At 31.6% G+C, this 19,838-nt stretch overlaps 1 protein-coding gene across 1 annotated transcript in view; it reads left to right on the plus strand.

Annotated features, from left to right (window-relative positions):
* LOC142322107 (DNA ligase 4-like) overlaps positions 1 to 19,240 on the plus strand; it is a 135,194-nt gene extending 115,954 nt beyond the window's left edge. The window contains exon 17 of the mRNA XM_075360802.1: positions 19,115 to 19,240. Within this exon, the coding sequence (XP_075216917.1) occupies positions 19,115 to 19,145 (31 nt within the window). The 3' untranslated portion in view covers positions 19,146 to 19,240. The remainder of the gene's footprint in view (positions 1 to 19,114) is intronic.
* Positions 19,241 to 19,838: the final 598 nt, after the last annotated feature.

Below are 19,838 nucleotides of genomic sequence, written 5' to 3' on the forward strand. Positions count from 1 at the left end.
AAAAAATCCCACTGAAAATAATAAAAATTGAATGGTTTAAAATAAAATTCATAAAAATACCGCATTTTAAAAAACTTGATTTTTATACAATTTTCTAATGTTTTTATTGTTCTGATGTATCGATTAGAATTTTTTTTATCGTTAATTTAAATTGTTATTTATTTGGTGCATGGTCAAATACTTGTATGCGTTTGAGTGGTAATAAACAATATTTTTTTGTCTTTAAACAAAGGAACTTTTAAACTATTCTCTTTATTCTTCAAGAATATTGGCTTGAAATTTTTAAATACTTTTCAACAAATATGAAAAATAATTAAAAGTCAAATCGTTCATAAAGATGGGTATTTCTACCCTTATCAGAATAGGGGTAAAATACATCCGATCCTTGAAAACAGAAGTTCTGTTCTAATAATTGTCTCCAGTTTCGACCTATCGACTTGAAATATTTTTAATTATTTTTATAAGTGACCTCTTATTGGCTTTGAAACAGATTATGCAAAAGATTATTGGCAAAAAAAAATTTCCCCGAGCCGGAATAGTAGTGTTTAACTTAAATTTTTTGCTGCTTCAATTTACCCGACTTGAAACATTTTTATATCATTTTATTTTTTCTATGTGTGGCTTTATCATGTAAGAACAGTTTAAACATTTTTTTGTAAAATGATTAGTACATTACATAAGCTTGTACGTAAGAATATTAAACATTATAATGCTTAATAAGCATTATAGCGTACGAAAAGATGTCTAACCGGTCCAGAATTCGAAAGCGGGACTTCCGGATGAAAGGTTCATATCCTACCACTCAACCATGCATATCAGCAATATTTTATTTCTGAGGTGTAACTTAAATAAGATAAATTTTTAAATGTATTAATTAATAAGCTCTTTGTTCAAATGTCATAAAATATTGTAATTTGAAATGTTATTAAATACTTAGTAACATTTTTGATGACCTACGTCATCATAAAGGGTTAGATTTGTGTTACTTTTAAAGTAGGTGGAATAAATCATTACAGAACATTTTGTAAAATTATTTTCCTTATAATAACAAAATAAGTTATTAATCGCAGACGTCAGTGGCTGAGTAGGTAGCATCTCGGCATTTCGGACGGAGGTTCGGAGTTCGAATTCCGGTCAGGTACGGTATCTTTATCGTAAAGTATACGATTAATTCTAAAATAAAATAAATAGATTTGTTTCAAATCAATATTAATTATTTAAATTTTAAAAGAATGAAATCACATTAAGGTATGGCGACTTTAAATATAAAAAATAACTACAAAATAATTCACAACATAGAAGGCGTTAATAAAAATTATTTGAGCACACATTGAACGGGATACAAAAAATTCCGGGTTGTTTTTAACATTTTTCTAAAATTAGTATTACTTAAAATTTCATAGACAGAATAATATCTGTACCTATGAAGCAACTTGTACTGACTGACCGATTCATCGATTCATCAACGTCCAGCAAAAATTGCTGAAGATTAATTGATGAAAATTTGTATACATCTTCTTACGGTGTAAGTGCACTAAGAAAACATTTTTGAAATTCCGAATTTAAAGAGTTAAAATGGTGTAACAGTGAGATTTACTGTTGGTTTTTTTTTTTTTTTTTTTTAATTTCTCTGTAACAAATGAAGATATGAATTTTGTTGCATGTAATCTTCATGTGAATATCTAAAAACCTATTATAGATTTTTTTAAATTCGACGTCGAAAGAGGAAGAAAGGTAAAAAATATTTGAACAATGATTTCAAATATTTCTCGTTTTCGACTATACCATAAGAGATATTTATGAGATGTTGGGGCTTGCAAATAGTCTTTAGATAAATATCTAAAAACTATTTTTGGTTTTTTCTTTAGTTTCGATGTTTATGGGTTGCGATGTTATAAGGGGCGGCGGCTCAACCGACGCAGCCACTGTTATTGTTTGTGCGACACGACTAGCTGCACGTGCCTCGAGTTACTAGACTAAAAAACATGAAATAAAATGTAATTAAAAATTTAAAAAAAAAGAAACGAAGTACGGTCACCTCCTAGTGGTGTTTGTCGAGTAACGCTAAGAACCGGGCAAAATACATTTTTACCCGTACGAAGGACGGTAACCAGTTATAAGTAATATTTTTAAGATGGAGGCCGACTGTTTTGAAACCCACATTTTTAGATCACTTGAAATTTGGGGTTCTGTACTGAACAAACTGATCTGAAGGAATTTTATTATTATTATTATTCTCACGATTTAATGAATTGAGCTTAATGAATACCGCGGGGTTGAAGGGACCCCTTGATGCTAGATTGGGGATTGTAATACATCTTTTCTGTATTTTCATTGGGCTTTTGCTTATCAGTTTATATTGGATTATTTCAATTCATTAATAAGATGAATCGGTCTGACAAAGATTTTTCAGTTTTTGTTTTTCTGTGTAAGAGTTGGGCAACAAAATTTGTTGTTTATCGTACATTCCTTCTATATTTTTAATAAAAATTTATATTTACCATTTTATCAGGATTTAATGAAAATCTAAAGGTTAAATTAACCTTAATTAGGTTAAATAATTTTTACCTAAAAATAAAAATTTGCTATTAAAAAAATATTAAAATAAGCAGCATTGATACATCGGGCGAACCCACAACTGGGGAACGCTAGTTTTTTTTTCTATAAAATAAAATCTTTTAATTGTATTTCAAATAAATTGTTCGTAAGATTTTTTAAATGGTCCGGTAATTTATTAAAAATGGCAACAAAAATATAATAAAGCCTTTTCTCTAAAAACAAAGTATTGAGTTGTTATATGAAGACAGTACTGATGTCTCTCTTTTTCTGTTTAGCCTCCGGGACCACCGTAAGGTATTACTTCAGAGGATGAATGAGGATGTTATATGTGAATGTAATTGAAGTTTAGTCTTGTACAGTCTCAGGTCGACGATTCCATAGTCTCAGTCGAGAGTTCTAAGGTTCAAATTCTAGAAAAGGCAGTTACTTTTATACGGATTTGAATACTAGATTGTGGATACCGGTGTTCTTTGGTGGTTGGGTTTCAATTAACCACACATCTCAGGAATGGTTGACCTGAGACTGTACAAGAATGCACTTCATTTATATTCACACATATCATCCTCATTCATCCTTTGAGGTAATACTTTATGGTGGTCCCGGAGGCTAAACAGAAAAAGAAAGTACTGTTGTCTGGTTTGATAGAGGCGGATATTGTTATGTTTTTAAGAATAAGTGACCGTTCTGTTTAGCTAAGACTGCATATTCATAAATCTAGTCGTAACGGTAAGTTTATACATTTTTAATTTTTTTATATATCGGTTTACATAATTTTATAAAAAAACGCTCAAGATTTTTCATAGTGATATCTAAACCCGCAGAGTAACAGAAACACAAATATTCATGCTTCCATTTTTGTATTATTATTTTTATAATTTCATAATTACTTACGAAATAAAAATATTTACGTCAATATTTATAGTTATACTTTTTTTAAATATAACTGAACTAAACTTACGGCGAGAAATATTATTAAGATTTTTTAAAAGCATTGCATAACAACGCTACCGTTTATGTAAATAGCGCTTTTCCGTTTGCAGCGTGTTCGAGATAGTTATGGATGAAGAGTGGTACAGTCACTTTTACTGTATGTAAACTAGATGATTAGGTTACATCTAAATCGTAATTATACGCTACAGCCGATCAAAATAATTTCATTAAATAAAATCTTTGTTCTTCTAATAAACTACATCCATATACTTCGCTATACTGGCGTTTTGATTATTTAATTTGCTGATGACTATTAATAAAATATAACGTCCGAAAAATCATTAAACGTTAACAAACCATTTTTTTTTGTAGAAATCATATTCATAATGGGATTACATAAATAGTATTATATAGGTTTTTTTGTGTAAAATATTGTAAATTATTTACAAAAAAATTATCGAAATAATATTTGTAACATTTTTGAAAGAATTTTCGAAATTTTTCCATTTCCCAGGATAATTTAATTTTTTCCACACGTTGCCCCTTATTTGAATGTGAATTGTAAAAAAAATTATGTATTTTAATTTCAACAATTTATTCATAAAAAAAGATTAAAAATTTTGTTATTGTTCCCGAAAAAGCATTTCCGGCTTCCGTAAATTTTTTGGGATGTAATCGTGTAATTTGTTTACTAGAAGCAAACATTTATTTATCTAAAAATGCTAATGAAAAATACAGCTACAGGAATTATTAATAAATTTTCAATTTATCGAATGAATACCAGTAATACGATCCTAAACGTATACGATCGTAAACGTCGTTTATGTTATTTAGAAATATTTTGGAAAATTGTGCAGATTTCTTTCTTTTGACTGAATTATAGTCCGACAAGAACGAAATCGCTCTTGAACTTTTTGAATACGTATTAGAAAAGAGTCGTGAATCATACATAACAGAGTTGTATATTTATCAATCAATATGTACACGTAGCATATAATTTATCGGTTTGTATTAATCTATCTTTATAAAAGTTTTCCCTACGGCTCGGTTATTTATCATATCTCACGGATAATTTCGTTCTTTCCTGACTATAAATTCAGTCAAGAATAAGTAAGCGATGCAATTTATTTATGTCGGAGGTGTCTCCGACAAGTGAAATGTTTTCAAAGATTTCCTAAAAAGAGTAATATGTATCGTATTAGATACCAGAAAACCAGAAATTCTTGGAGCCGCTTTTATTGTTTTGAAAATTATGTTTTTTAAATTAGACACCTCAGAACGTAATAGCTAAATTAGACTTTTCATTTTTATGATTAACAACGGGTTCAAAATAAATTTTAGATAAAATAGTATCTTCTCTAAAAGTAAATATTCGAGATTCATCGGATTTTAAACCTGTCGATATCATTTTATTAATTAAAAATTCAAAAGATTTTTTATTCTTTAATAAATAAACTCCCGTACGTCATCTATAGCCTGCTACTTAATTGATATCAATTAAAATTGCCAACTCTTATTTATTCTTATTAACAAGCCGTTGCTATATAAATGAAACACATATAAAAAAACTTTACTGCAAAAACACTTTTGTAGTATTTTAATAATTTGGCATAAGAAAGCTACTTAATTGGATGTACTCGTATTTTATTTACTTGTTAATTTCTGTAATTACATTAGGAATAAATGTAGCATTAATACTAAACTTTAAATACCATTAAGAGAAATATTATTCTAATACGAAATATTTAAATAATGTACTGCATTCTATTTATTTATTTTTATTATAAATCTCTTTTCTAATTAAATATTTAATTAAAGGTTTCTTATTAAATCTCCAACAACTTCATTATTATCTGCTTTCTATGTATATTGTATACTCGCATTGGATTACTACTAAACATTTAATTTTATTATATTAAGTTTGTTATATATATATATGTATATTTTTTTTAAACGGGTTTCGATCTTGTACCCTTCTTTGTAGTACGGGCATGATGTTGTCCTTTCTAAACGACAACATTATGAACAGTATTATGTTAAGAGCATGGACCACCAACGATGATCTCTTCACAGCAATCCTTGTATATATTTATATCCTAATCTCTTAAGAGTGTCAGTGGGCTTTTTTTATGTGATGTTACGTGCTTAAAAAACCCAAGAATTTAAGCTTTAATGGTTATTATCATCTTTTATTTTGTATATATTTGTTGTACATGAATATCTTATATTCTTAAAAGAAAAAAGAAACAAAAAAAAAATAGATATAAAATTCCTCGCGATGAAATTTTGTGTAATAGAATATAGTGCGTATTTTTGAAACCTTTTTTCTCTAAATAAAACCATAAATAAATATTATTTAAAGATATTAAATTAGTTTTTAAACGATTTACCGATGAAGGTTAAACCAGTATTGATTTTTCCTTGGAATAATTTGTGTCAATTGAACCGATTTATATAAAATTTTTCACAAACAACCTTTTATCAAAGATTAAAAGTTGCATTTGTACATGTTATTCTATTCACCCATATTGTTTTCAATACCTGAACAGATAAAATATTTTATTAATTTTTCGACAGTTACTCTAGAAATATTGGCAAACATTTCTAGAGTAAAAAAAAATTGAAAAAAAAAGAACTATAAAATCTAATATTTCATTTCATTATACAGAATTCCTAAACGTAACGTTAACGTTAAATTCCAGTTGTAAAAATATTTCTGCAAGATAAAATTCTCTATTTATCTTAAACGATTCATTTTAAAATAACTTCTAATAATGGATTTTTTACTAATTTGGATTTTTACTTCTAATAATGGAATTTTTACAGCTTAAAAATAAACTTAATAACATCTTTCAAATCATAATGAGAAAATGGCTCGGTGAAATTTGTGTAATCGCATTTAAAAAAAAGATAAAGTATTTCATGGCCTCCAAACCCCCATTATCATGGGGTTTTTTATGTATTAATAAAAAAATAATAATCTTCGTATGTCTGCAAATTATTGTAATTTTAAAATATAAAATATTAAGTTAAAAATTTTAACAAATTAATAAAAAATGAATTTATACATTACTATTATTATAATTTATATTTCTTTATTTGAGTTCATTTTTTATTGGTTTATTAATACGTACTTGTAATTCCTAAAATTTTCAATTTTATTATTTACGTTTTAAATTAAAATTACTTTACTTGCAGACAATACATTTAGTAATCTTTTCCTTTTTTAATATTATTTTTGAATTTGAAATTTTATATCTTTTAGTTTTATACGTAAAAAATAATCGGTGGAAATTGAAAAAGATTATAACCTAATTCTTTTATTGAAAGGAGACTTATCTTATTTTAACTCAATTTGAGCCCTATATTAGGAACTAATATTTAACTATATTGAGCCCTATAAAAGGAACTATCGGAAATTAAGAAATGCTATAAACAGGAAGTGCAAACTGGTGAAAGAAGAGTGGATTAAAGAAAAGTGTTCAGAAGTGGAAAGAAAAATGAACATTGGTAAAATAGACGGGGCATACAGGAAAGTAAAGGAAAATTTTAGGGTACATAAATTAAAATCTAATAATGTGTTAAACAAAGATGGTACACCAATATATAATACGAAAGGTAAAGTCGATAGATGGGTGGAATATATTGAAGAGTACGGAGAAAATGAATTAGAAAATGGTGTTATAGAGGAAGAAGAGGAAGTTGAGGAGGATGAAATGGGTGAAACAATACTGAGATCTGAATTTAAGAGAGCATTAAAAGATTTAAATGGCAGAAAGGCTCCTGGAATAGACGGAATACCTGTAGAATTACTGCGCAGTGCAGGTGAGGAAGCGATTGATAGATTATACAAACTGGTGTGTAATATTTATGAAAATGGGGAATTTCCATCAGACTTCAAAAAAAGTGTTATAGTTATGATACCAAAGAAAGCAGGGGCAGATAAATGTGAAGAATACAGAACAATTAGTTTAACTAGTCATGCATCAAAAATCTTAACTAGAATTTTATACAGAAGAATTGAGAGGAGAGTGGAAGAAGTGTTAGGAGAAGGCCAATTTGGTTTCAGGAAAAGTATAGGGACAAGGGAAGCAATTTTAGGCCTCAGATTAATAGTAGAAGGAAGATTAAAGAAAAACAAACCAACATACTTGGCGTTTATAGACCTAGAAAAGGCTTTCGATAACGTAGACTGGAATAAAATGTTCAGCATTTTAAAAAAATTAGGGTTCAAATACAGAGATAGAAGAACAATTGCTAACATGTACAGGAACCAAACAGCAACAATAACAATTGAAGAACATAAGAAAGAAGCCCTAATAAGAAAGGGAGTCCGAAAAGGATGTTCCCTATCTCCGTTACTTTTTAATCTTTACATGCAACTAGCAGTTAATGATGTTAAAGAACAATTTAGATTCGGAGTAACAGTACAAGGTGAAAAGATAAAGATGCTACGATTTGCTGATGATATAGTAATTCTAGCCGAGAGTAAAAAGGATTTAGAAGAAACAATGAGCGGCATAGGTGAAGTCCTACGCAAGAACTATCGCATGAAAATAAACAAGAACAAAACAAAAGTAATGAAATGTAGTAGAAATAACAAAGATGGACCGCTGAATGTGAAAATAGGAGGAGAAAAGATTATGGAGGTAGAAGAATTTTGTTATTTGGGAAGTAAAATTACTAAAGATGGACGAAGCAGGAGCGATATAAAATGCCGAATAGCACAAGCTAAACGAGCCTTCAGTAAGAAATATAATTTGTTTACATCAAAAATTAATTTAAATGTCAGGAAAAGATTTTTGAAAGTGTATGTTTGGAGTGTCGCTTTATATGGAAGTGAAACTTGGACAATCGGAGTATCTGAGAAGAAAAGATTAGAAGCTTTTGAAATGTGGTGCTATAGGAGAATGTTAAAAATCAGATGGGTGGATAAAGTGACAAATGAAGAGGTATTGCGGCAAATAGATGAAGAAAGAAGCATTTGGAAAAATATAGATAAAAGAAGAGACAGACTTATAGGCCACATACTAAGGCATCCTGGAATAGTCGCTTTAATATTGGAAGGACAGGTAGAAGGGAAAAATTGTGTAGGCAGGCCACGTTTGGAGTATGTAAAACAAATTGTTGGGGATGTAGGATGTAGAGGGTATACTGAAATGAAACGACTAGCACTAGATAGGGAATCTTGGAGAGCTGCATCAAACCAGTCAAATGACTGAAGACAAAAAAAAAAAAATATTTTTTTGTTTCGAAAATGTCTCAAGGTAGTTTTACATTGACGTGTAACTATAGTAAATCTTCTAGAAATAAAAAATAGGCAACATAAAAATAGTATGACTAAAAAAAACCCGAAAAATTTTTGGAAAGAAAATTGATAGAAATATCATCGATACATCAATAATGGATGTGCTGTTATGATAAAGCCACAGTTCATTAAATCGACATTGCTAACCTTTCTCATGTAGATTTCTTATTTCTGTACAGAAAAAATTTGGAAGAATTGTTTTTGAACAAAAATTTATATATGTTTTCCCGCACTGGTTTATTTATTTCATTTATTGATTTTATATTTTATTATTGGTTTACATATGTGTTTTACTTATTAATATACATATTAATTAAAAAGAATTTTTAATCTTTTAAATCTACATATATTTTTATAAAAATCTAGAGTGTGTTTGGTACGACTATTTTAGACTTATCTCTATCTAACGACTTTTTTTTAAACTGGACGAACCTCTGCTTTGTTATTATCGTCAGCTGGTCAAGAATAATACTTCCGTTGTTTGGACGGAACAAATGACACAAACTCTATATAAGAAAAACAAAGAGATTAATTTATTACGTATACCAAAGATAATTAACAAAGCAAAGGCATGAAAAAAACATTCAGGTGTATAAAAGAACTCTGTAAAAAGAGTTAGAATCGCAATTTTGCTAAAATATCCATAACTCAACATGCGAATAATAAAATTATTTTTCTATCCACGGTTTATTCTGAAAATGTACAGTTGGTAGTGATTTATGGGCAAGAATAAAGAAAAATTCCACAGAAATATACCATATCTTTTACGTTGTAGTATATTTCTGTTAAGTAGAATGGATCGTTATTTTGTTTAAATTCGATTGAAAAGAGAGTTTAAACGAATTTTTACTTTCCCGGCCATAGCAGATATAACTATAACCGGAAAGTATATATATATCAATAAAAGAATTGTTTTCGTTTAAGTTTTGTGCCTTAACAAGACATTTAAAAAAAAATTACTAAGAAACAATTGATCTGTGGTAACAAAAAATAACATAAATTTTTTTTATTTTTTGCTAGTCCTTACTCTTTAGCATTTCTTACAAAAACAATTACCGAAAAATGTTCACTCCCTTCCTAGAAAATTACAACTTCGTTTACATAGAATTATGGCTGTATCTCTTTGTATTCTTTAAAGAGGTTTAAATACTCTTTTTAAATTTATTATCACCTCTTTGACATTTTCTTAAAAATTAATTTTATCTTAATGCTTCTTCTAGAGTACGGGAGCTCCCGAAACGAGAAAAATATTTTTTGCGATTTTAGATTTTTAATGCTCCAAATTTACTTTAATAAACAATAGTCTCTAAAACAACTCCCCTGATAGGGGAGCTCCCAAATTAAAAAAAAAAAAAAAAATCGAAAAAAATGTTGTATTATAAAATTAGAAATAAATATTTTTACGTAAAAATGTGAAAAAAAAGATTCATAATATTGGTAATTGTTTTTCAATCAAAATTTATCATAAATATGTATAGATAAAGTTTAAAATAAATAAATTGCATAACTTGACCGGCTTTCCCCTGTAAAATCGGGGAAATCCATTGTCGGCTTTTTTTTACAAAATAAATATGAACTATAATATGTAATTAAAACACTGTTTCTTAATTATTAATTAATGTAGATATTGTTAAATAAATAAACTAATTAAACGCATAAAATAATATAATACAGTATATATTATGAAACCCTTATTATGTTTTTAACGACATTGACCTGTTTATTTGTTGCAGTGAATAACAAAGGCCAAGGCTGTTTATATATATATCAATAAGAATAATAGATAATGTCGTTGAAATCAAACAAGTAATGATTAATTAGTTAATCTTTAAAACCAATACTATCATAAAAGCTTTTAAAGGAGGCCGATTAAAAATGTTCATGCCTAGTTATTTCTAACCGGTCACGAAGTTTAAAATAATTATTATGATATTTTCTTTCATGTAGTTTTTTCATTTTAATTATTTACTTAAGTTTTTTATAATACTAAATGAAACCTTTTTACTGTCTTAGAGAATATCTTTTTAAAGCTGTAATAGAACAATTACGGTCAAGTTCATTTAAATTACCTTCATCATCATAATCGTCATTCTCAATGTATTTTAAGTAAAATATGAAATTTTGTTCGATTATACGTAAAACGTTAAAAGAATCTGTAATTTTTAGCTGATGAGAAATTAATTATGAACTATATATATATCTGATACCTTATAATAAGTTATACGTAATACAAGTAAATTACTGGTAATTATGTTAATAATTATTCGTAATATCTAGTTTTTGGACTAAACGTTTATACGACAGTTATTATAATTATTTAATAATATTAGTAATAGAGTGCCTATTATAAATAATTATAAGTAAAATAAAAAAGATGTTCAGAAGGCGGTAATGACATTGTTGTTTTACACTGGATCACCTTGTCTTTCACAAGTATCTGATGCGAGTGGCGGAGACGATCGAATGAAAAAATCACCGCTACTGTGAAAATCATTGTACTCTTATTTACAGCATTTATATGCGCGTTCTAATTAGGATCCCGTTTCGTTGACTAACGAGAATGTTTTTTGTGCGCTCTGTCCTGAAGAAAAATTCGTTGCCGATATTGGTATCTGACTTACTATTATCTGACTATACTATTATCTTTTTGGAGGGGGAGCTTTCAAATAAAACCATAATTTCAGGGAATTTTTGTCCGACTTTGAAACGAGGTAATATCTTTGATATCATATTTATTTTTAGTGTATGTCTGTCGAATTTTAAAGTGGATCTTCCAAACTCTAATTAATTTTAAAATGTAAGGGAAATATTATGAAATACTAAAAAAAAATGTTAAAACATTCTTTTCGTTTGTTTTCAAGAAAATTATCACCTTTAAGAAATTACTTTAAAAAAAAATCTCTATCTATTTTCTCTAATTGTATAAGTATGTAAACTGACAAATAAGTTTTTACTTTTAGTTGTTTTAATTGTTTAGTAAACAAAAAAATGTTGACAACGCTGTTGTAGGACTTTCCCGCCACGCGGCTTTTTTCTGATGCACGGCTTACACACACACATATAACTTAATTAAAAATATTTATCATTTTATTTAAATATAATATTTTTTGTTTATTTAATTCAATGATTCTAACTAAAATGCGCGCGCATACCGTATTTTATTCACGCGGGTGTGGCGATATTAGCGATCACTTTGAATATTTTTTTACACTTATTTAAAGTGTAAATTCATTTATTTAGTTCAACCGCTCACCTCTGACTTCACAACGTAGCAAACGACTACAAGAGCTGTACGTCAGTGCTACATTAGTTTTGTTGTTGGGAGAGGGGATACTATTGAGGCGATATACCCACTTAGCCGCTAGTTTATTTAGATAATCTTTTGGGGTGGAGTGCGATTTTGCAAATTATTATTTTTTTATTATTAATAAATGTGCCTAAGAAAAATAATATCTTAATTAGGCGAAATCTCGAGATACTGAGGGTGACCTTGCTGTGCAGTCTCACCCCTTGGCCTTTTATGTTGAAAATTTAATTGCATCAATGCCCGATGTATAGAAGTAATCTGACCAAGTTTGGTTAAAATCGATCTAGTAGTTCTGGAGGTATAAGGAGTGCAAGACCAAACACACACGTGTACATACAAACATCCGAAAAATTTCCATTCGGTTTTTTGATTTATGGGTTCCTTAGGTGTCAAAAGTCAAGATCAGGTGAAGACTGCATATGCCCAAATTGGACCGATTACAATGCTTTCCCTTCTAAACTCTGCTATAACGCTAGACGGGAAAGTATATATTTACATGCTGTTTTATTCTATACTGTGACCTGGGAGATTACATTGTTATAAATGATACCAGTTATTTAAAATAACTAAATTAGATGATTAAAGTATATAAATTTTATAAGGTAAATTTACACTAGTTATATTAAAATCCGCTTCAACAGCCACCTGATCTACTTATACTGAGTCGATAGTCAAAATCAATCGTATAGATAGCTACATCTTATCCATTCAACTCCCCTCTCTAAGATGATCTTGTATCATTCATAGACATATTCATATATACTTACATATATAAATATAATTATAGAAATATATGAGATTAATAATGGAATATTTTATTGCCACCCGACTTACGTCGCTGTGTTAAATTTCACCGTTGTACGACGTCGGACCCCGACGGGAAGTCTTAATCTTTAAGACTTTGGGGGTTGGCGTCCCCACGGGCCTAGCCTCTGCAGCTTTTCTTCACACTACACACTGAGCTGCAGAACACTTTACTCTATGCACACATACTACACCAAGAACACTACACAAATTACAACATATACCCTTACACAACTACACAACATCATCCTACACTGATATTTCTTACATTTACACTCGGTGGTGTTGCCACATCTTACGAAACACAACCGTAACCCAAGGTGGGAACTATCGTGCCGATGGGTGAATGGCTCTACGCAGTGAGTCTCAAACGATGTCCTCTGGGCATCAGGACGAACCCAGCTGTATTTCGCTCTAGCTCTAGTACGCGTGCGCTTTGCTGGAGTGGTCCGTTCTTTCGCTGGTACTCGTGGAAACAAAATTTCAGTTTCAATTATAAATATTATGACGGTTGGTGGTCCAGCTGAAAAAACCACCAAACTTAGTCTTGTGAAGAGGCCTCGGTCAGCTTTGTCTGACGAAGATAAAAGTCCAACCGAAGAGAACTGCAAACCATTAGATTCGTTCTCCGAAATAATCAAGAAGGTGACTCTCTCCAAAAGGTTTCTCCTTTCTTGATAAATAAAGCTATAACAGGTGTTCTTCGGGGGTGGTTCCCCGAAGGACATCAGAAATTTACGTGACGGATCGATTCTGATTGAAACATTCAATGATGAGCAGAGTCGATCTACCTTACGTCAACGTAACATGGGCAGTATAAAAATAAGTGCGGAATGCCACAAAACCCTAAATACGAGTCGCGGAGTAATTTTTTGTCGAGATCTTCTGGATATAGAGGTCACTGAAATAGTTGATTAGCTTTGTGCTCAAGATGTTGTAGAAGTGAAGCGCATAATGAAAAGACAGAACGGAATGGAAGAGCCAACATCTTCTCTTATACTGACGTTTAACCTTCCAGTCCCACCGGAAAAAATAAAAATTGGTTATCATTCAATTCGAGTACGACCTTTCGTTGCCTTTTCGACTCTCGACGATGCTTCAAATGCTAAGGGTATGGTCACACTATAATATCTTGCTCAAAAACAGAGATCTATGGTAGATGTGCTAGGGAAAGCCACAATGATACTAACTGCCAAGAAGATGAAAAATGTGCTAATTGCAGTGGTTCGCATACAGCTTGCTCCCGAGATTGCCCAACTTTTAACGAACAAAAGGCAGTTCTCAGAATCTCTACCGAGCAGAAACTATCTTTTCCGGCGGCACGTAGAGAATGTAAAAAAAACTACAGACGTATCTTTTGCTGCCACTACATCACAACAAGCTCCTACAATTTTAAGTAATCAGCCATACAGATCCTGCAGTAAGCTAAAAAACTTATTCAGATGATATCTGATCAAGTTGCATCACTAACAGCCACTATTTCAGAGCTGACAAAGATGAACAAAAAGTCTTTCGTCGCAGTTAGTGAATCCAACAGTGTGATCCCTATGAAAGTTCCTGTTCCCAAGGTTTTACCGGTACGGGCAGGGATAATCACAGCTGGCGGTTAAGGGAACCCACGTAACCACTCCTTCTGGGATGTCATCTGCGGCATCCCATTCTACTAAATCTTCTCCACCATCACCTCATATACTGGAGGATATGGTTGAAGAACCTCCTGACCCCAGGGCATCGAAGTTCTTTAAAATAAAAAATACAAAAAAGGAAAAACCGAATCACGTACAACTAATTTTTATAGTTTTCTGAGTTTATTTATCTATACTTATGAACATTATTCAGTGGAATGTTAGAGGTTTTCGGTCCCGCATTGAAGATATTAGAATATTGGCCCACGAACATGATCCACTAATCAAGTGCTTCCAAGAAACACATCTTCTACAACAAGATCCAATAACACTCAGAGGGTATTTCTGTGAGAGATAAGACTGTCTTGTAGACAGTAGAGAGAGTGGTGAAGTGGCTATTTTCATGAAGAATGAGGTGTCGGCTACAAGGATTCAACTAGTCACCCTCATTCCTGCTGTTGCAGTAAAGGTCTCTGTCCCCTTCAAATTGCATATCTGCAATTTGTATCTACTGAACTCTGAGTTCAGTGCTCTAGAAATCTCAAATCTTCTCATGCAAATACCATCGCCATCGTTAATAGTAGGAGATTTCAATGCCCACCATATTCCCTGGGGGTCAACGTTCTGTTCAATTCGAGGAAATATGATAAACCTTTGTCTACTGAATAATGGATCACACACATTTATGTCTGTACCTAACTATCTGGTACTGTATCTAACATCGGCCTCTCCGTATGCTCACCGAATTTATTCCCTCATCTTAATTGGACTGTTTGTGATGACTTTCACGGCAGTGATCACAGACCAATTATTATTGGTTTCGGTGTTGACCGCGAGGTGAAAAGAAGGCCACGGAGATTGACTATTGAAAAGGCGGAATGGAATGGATACCGTAAAGCCTTCCAATCACAGTATGACGATGATGCAGAAATCCTTGACCAACTTTTCTCTTTTACGTCCATGATACTTGAGAATGCTACAGATATATCCCACAAACTTTGGGTAATCCTAGACGTCCTTCCGTTCCATGGTGAAATAATGATTGCCAAAAGGCTATTAGGAATCGACGGCAGGCAGTACGAAAATTTAATCGTAGGCCTACAAGTGAACATCTAAATTTATACCGCAGGGCTAGTGCGGTATGCCGTCGAGTATTCTTGGACGCTAAGAGGAAGTCATGGACGAAATACGTTAACACTATCTCATGCTACTCCCACGTCTACTGTGTGGAAAAAGATCCATGTAATTATCGGATCACCGAAACAATTTATTCTCGGTATTATTGATGAAGGAGAACACCTTTTATCATCTTCGGCTGTGGCAAATACTTAATACTTAAGAGCAAACTCTTTCTGCTCAGTGTCTCTCACTTCATCATATAATAACGATTTTCGAAGTTATAAGGTACAAAAAGAAGTATTATCGTTAAACATTGGTGATTCGGTTGGCGAATTAAACGCCCCAATCGTATTCAAGAAATTGTCACATGCACTTAAAAACTCACGTGACACTTCTCTTGGACCGGACAACATTTGCTTCGGTATGCTTTCACACCTTCCTAATTCGGCGCTACAACATCTTTTGAACATTTACAATGGTTTATTCTCCAAACAAGTCTTCCCATCCGGCTGGTCAGAAACCTTTATTATACCAGTACTTAAACATGGAAAAGATAAAACCAACCCCTCAAGCTACCGCCCTATCTCTGTAACAAGCGCTTTGTGCAAAGTAATGGAGATAATGGTAAACTGCAGGCTTACATGGTACTTGGAGAGACATGGCCTTCTATCTCCAGAACAGTGTGGTTTCCGACAAGGATGATCTTCCATTGAGTGTCAATGGAAACAGCCATATAAAACGCATTTCTACACCGCCAGTACCTCGTCGCTATCTTCTTTGATATAAAAAAGGCGTACGACTCGGCCTGGCGACGTGGTATTCTTAACACCCTCAAAGAATGGGGAATCAAGGGCAATATGCTTGCTTTTATCCGGGGTTTCTTAAATCACCGAACGTTTCGTGTTCGTGTGGACGATTCTTTATCTGGTAGTGTCATGTTGGAGAATGGAGTGCCTCAAGGTAGGATATTAAGTGCCACCTTATTTTCTGTAGCCATAAACCATTACCATTACCAAATGTGTACAGGCATCTGTCTCATGTTCTCTATTTGTCGACAATTTTGCTATTTACATTGCGACCTGTTCAACGCCCACAGCAGAGAGACTTCTACAGAACACTATATCTCACCTTGAAGCTTGGTCGAGGGTTACCGGCTTCACGTTTTCGTCTGAAAAAACAAAATGTGTAGTCTTTTCTCGGCTACGAAACCTCAAGAACTTACGATATACGATAAATAATCAACACTACCTACCGTCTTCCAGCAAATGTTTCAGTCTGTTCTCTCCAAGATGAACCCAGACGCGGTGGTATACACTGATGGGTCAAAACAGAACGATACCGTTAGTTGCGCGTTTGTCGTCAATGATAAACGTATAAGTTTGTCTACCTGGTATTACGAGTGTGTTTCCCGCTGAACTGTAAGCTATAAATAAGGCTCTAAATATCATTAACCCTAAGTACAGAAATATTCTTATTTGTAGTGATTCGTGCAGTGCTCTCCAAGCCTTAGAAAACTTTTATTCCAAACATCCTATCCACATTGAAATCTACTACTCAATCGCTGAGTTGAATAATCGCAACACAAGTAAGTTTCTGCTGAGTCCCTAGCCACATAGGGATTCCGGGTAATGAACATGCAGATTCCGTTTCCATAGAAGTATGTAATCAACCTCCTTTCACCACTCGTGTTGCTATTTCTGATTTTATTAATTACGTAAGACAATATCTACGAGCAAAGTGGCAAGATGACTGGACGGCTACCGTTGATAATAAACTCCGGCACATTAAGATTCTGTGTTGCCATGGGACTCCTCAGGCAGAAAAACTCGTCGTGAGAAAGTGGTCTTCTGTCGATTGCGGATAGGACATACCAGAGTCACACACGAGTACCTGATGTCAGCAGGACACGCACCCCTATGCGCACGATGTAACTGCCGCATGACTGTGCGCCACATACTTATAGATTGCATGTGTTATGCGGCGTTGCGTCGTAAATTTAAACTGCCCAGAAACATCCGTGGTATCTTGGCAATGATAACGAAGTTTTTAAACCGGATGTTTCTATTTTTGCGTAGTGCTCGGTTTATACAAAACATTTAATATTGTCGCGTGTATGTTTTTTATTGGAAGAGTTTTTAAGTTTGTTTTTTGTTTTAATCTTTGTGGTTCTGTGTTTTTGATTCTGTTATCCGAGTAGGGAGCCTTTTACACTCCCTGTCGGACTTTGTTAAATTTGATATAGTTTTTGTTATTACTTTTACTTTAGGTTTATTTTAAAATAGTTTTCTTTTATTGTATTTTTAAGACTCCGACTGTGATATTAGTTTTAAGTTTTATCTTATTTTTTAATTTTTAACTTAGATTTAGTTTTTATTATATAGTTTTTATTAGTTTTAAGTTTTTTGCTAGGTTTTTTAGTTTTTCTAATGTCCTAGAATGGGCCCCCTATACCCGTCTCGGTCTTTGTTAAATTCTATTTCTTTTAGTTTTCTTTAAAAGTTTAGCTGTGATATTAGTAATGTAAGTTTTTATTTTTTTAGACTAGTCCTATTTTAATATAATTTTTTTATAAAAAAAAAATTTCGGGCGATGATAACGCGTAGGCGTTTTTCGCCCTCAAAAAAGGAAAAAAAACGACGTCAGGAAATTAGTTTAATTAAGGTTGCAGATTTGAGGACACAGTTGAACCATTTTAAGTTAAAGAAAAGCACATAATAACAAAATTAAATATTAGAATCAATTGTAAATAATTAATATTAATTTTATTATGATTTGTTGCATGACGGTTGGCGGTGATATAAATTTAGACATAAACTTTTTCAAAGACAAACCGAATAAAATCTTTGTAACAAACAGTTTTTAATAATTTATTTCTAAACTTTATTGGTCTTTGTGAACAAGACCAGACTAAAATTTCTTGATTATTTTTACCTAATTCTCAGTTCCTTTCTGAACGTCGCTTTTTTCGAATCCGTCGAGGTCACAGACTACCCGACTTTCAAAAATTAAAAGTAGAAATCTCACAGCCATCCGTAATAAAATATTTTAAGGAAATTACCAATATCTTCTTTTATTTAAGTTTAAGCATTCGTTACGCTTGGACGATTTTTAGAAAATAATATATTAAGGCATTTTTATAGTTTTGAATTTAAAAAATATTAAACTTCATTGAAACTGATTTCGCAGCCTTTAATCCGGCAGGTCCCGGGTTCGAATCCCGGTCATGACATTTTTAATACGCTACAAAATTTCCATTTCTTATTCCCATGCAAGAGCCTGGGAATTAAAAATAAAAAAAGAAGAAATTCAGTTTTATTGTTTGCATTTTTACCGTACAGAATAATTATTAATTCATATTTGAAGAAAATAAATATGTACAAGTATATATACCACATCACTCATTTCCTTTGTAAACGTAGTTTGAATTGCTAGTTATATTTAAGAATGTTATTTCATTTTCAGGATTGATTGGATTGACGCTTCATCTTCATAAACTTTTATTATTATACTATACACCCATTTTCTTATTGAGCTTATTAAAATGGACTTAAAAGTTTCACGGCTTTAATAGCTAATACTTGAAAAAACGGGCAATAATTGGAAACACCGAAGGCCGAAAAACTTCCAAGTTGGACGAATAAAATTAAAATATATTAGTTTTAAGAGCACATAAAGTCGTGTTGGTTTTTTTTTTACCTCCGGAACCACTGTTTTTTCCCCTACTTCTCCTTCTACTTTATACTTTCTGGGTATAAAGAGGTATTACTTCAGAGGATGAATTATTAAACGGTGATTTCTGTTTATAGTAGTTCCTTGAAGAACAATTTTAATAATTATTTTAAAATTGAATAATTTGAAGAAAAAATTGATGGATAAAATAAAACAGCTTTTAATTTTCTACTGAAATTATACGGCGGATTATTAAGTTTATGGCATTTTAAAGGTAGAACGCGACTGGTACAGTATTTATTAAACTATCTGATATTGGAAGAAATATTTTTTTCAAAAGTTTTCGTATGAAATTGTTATAGAAGTAACAGTAATGCAAATCAATTGTGAAAACTTTATCTGTTGTCATAAACAATTTCTACTCGGTCTGCGCACAAAATTTACTTGGAGACATTGTTTTGTTATACTAAAGTTACAAACAGATATAACTCTTAATTTGTTTTTAAAAATTTTAAGA

This window comes from Lycorma delicatula, chromosome 3 (genome assembly GCF_047948215.1).
Source record: "Lycorma delicatula isolate Av1 chromosome 3, ASM4794821v1, whole genome shotgun sequence".
NCBI lineage: Eukaryota > Metazoa > Arthropoda > Insecta > Hemiptera > Fulgoridae > Lycorma > Lycorma delicatula.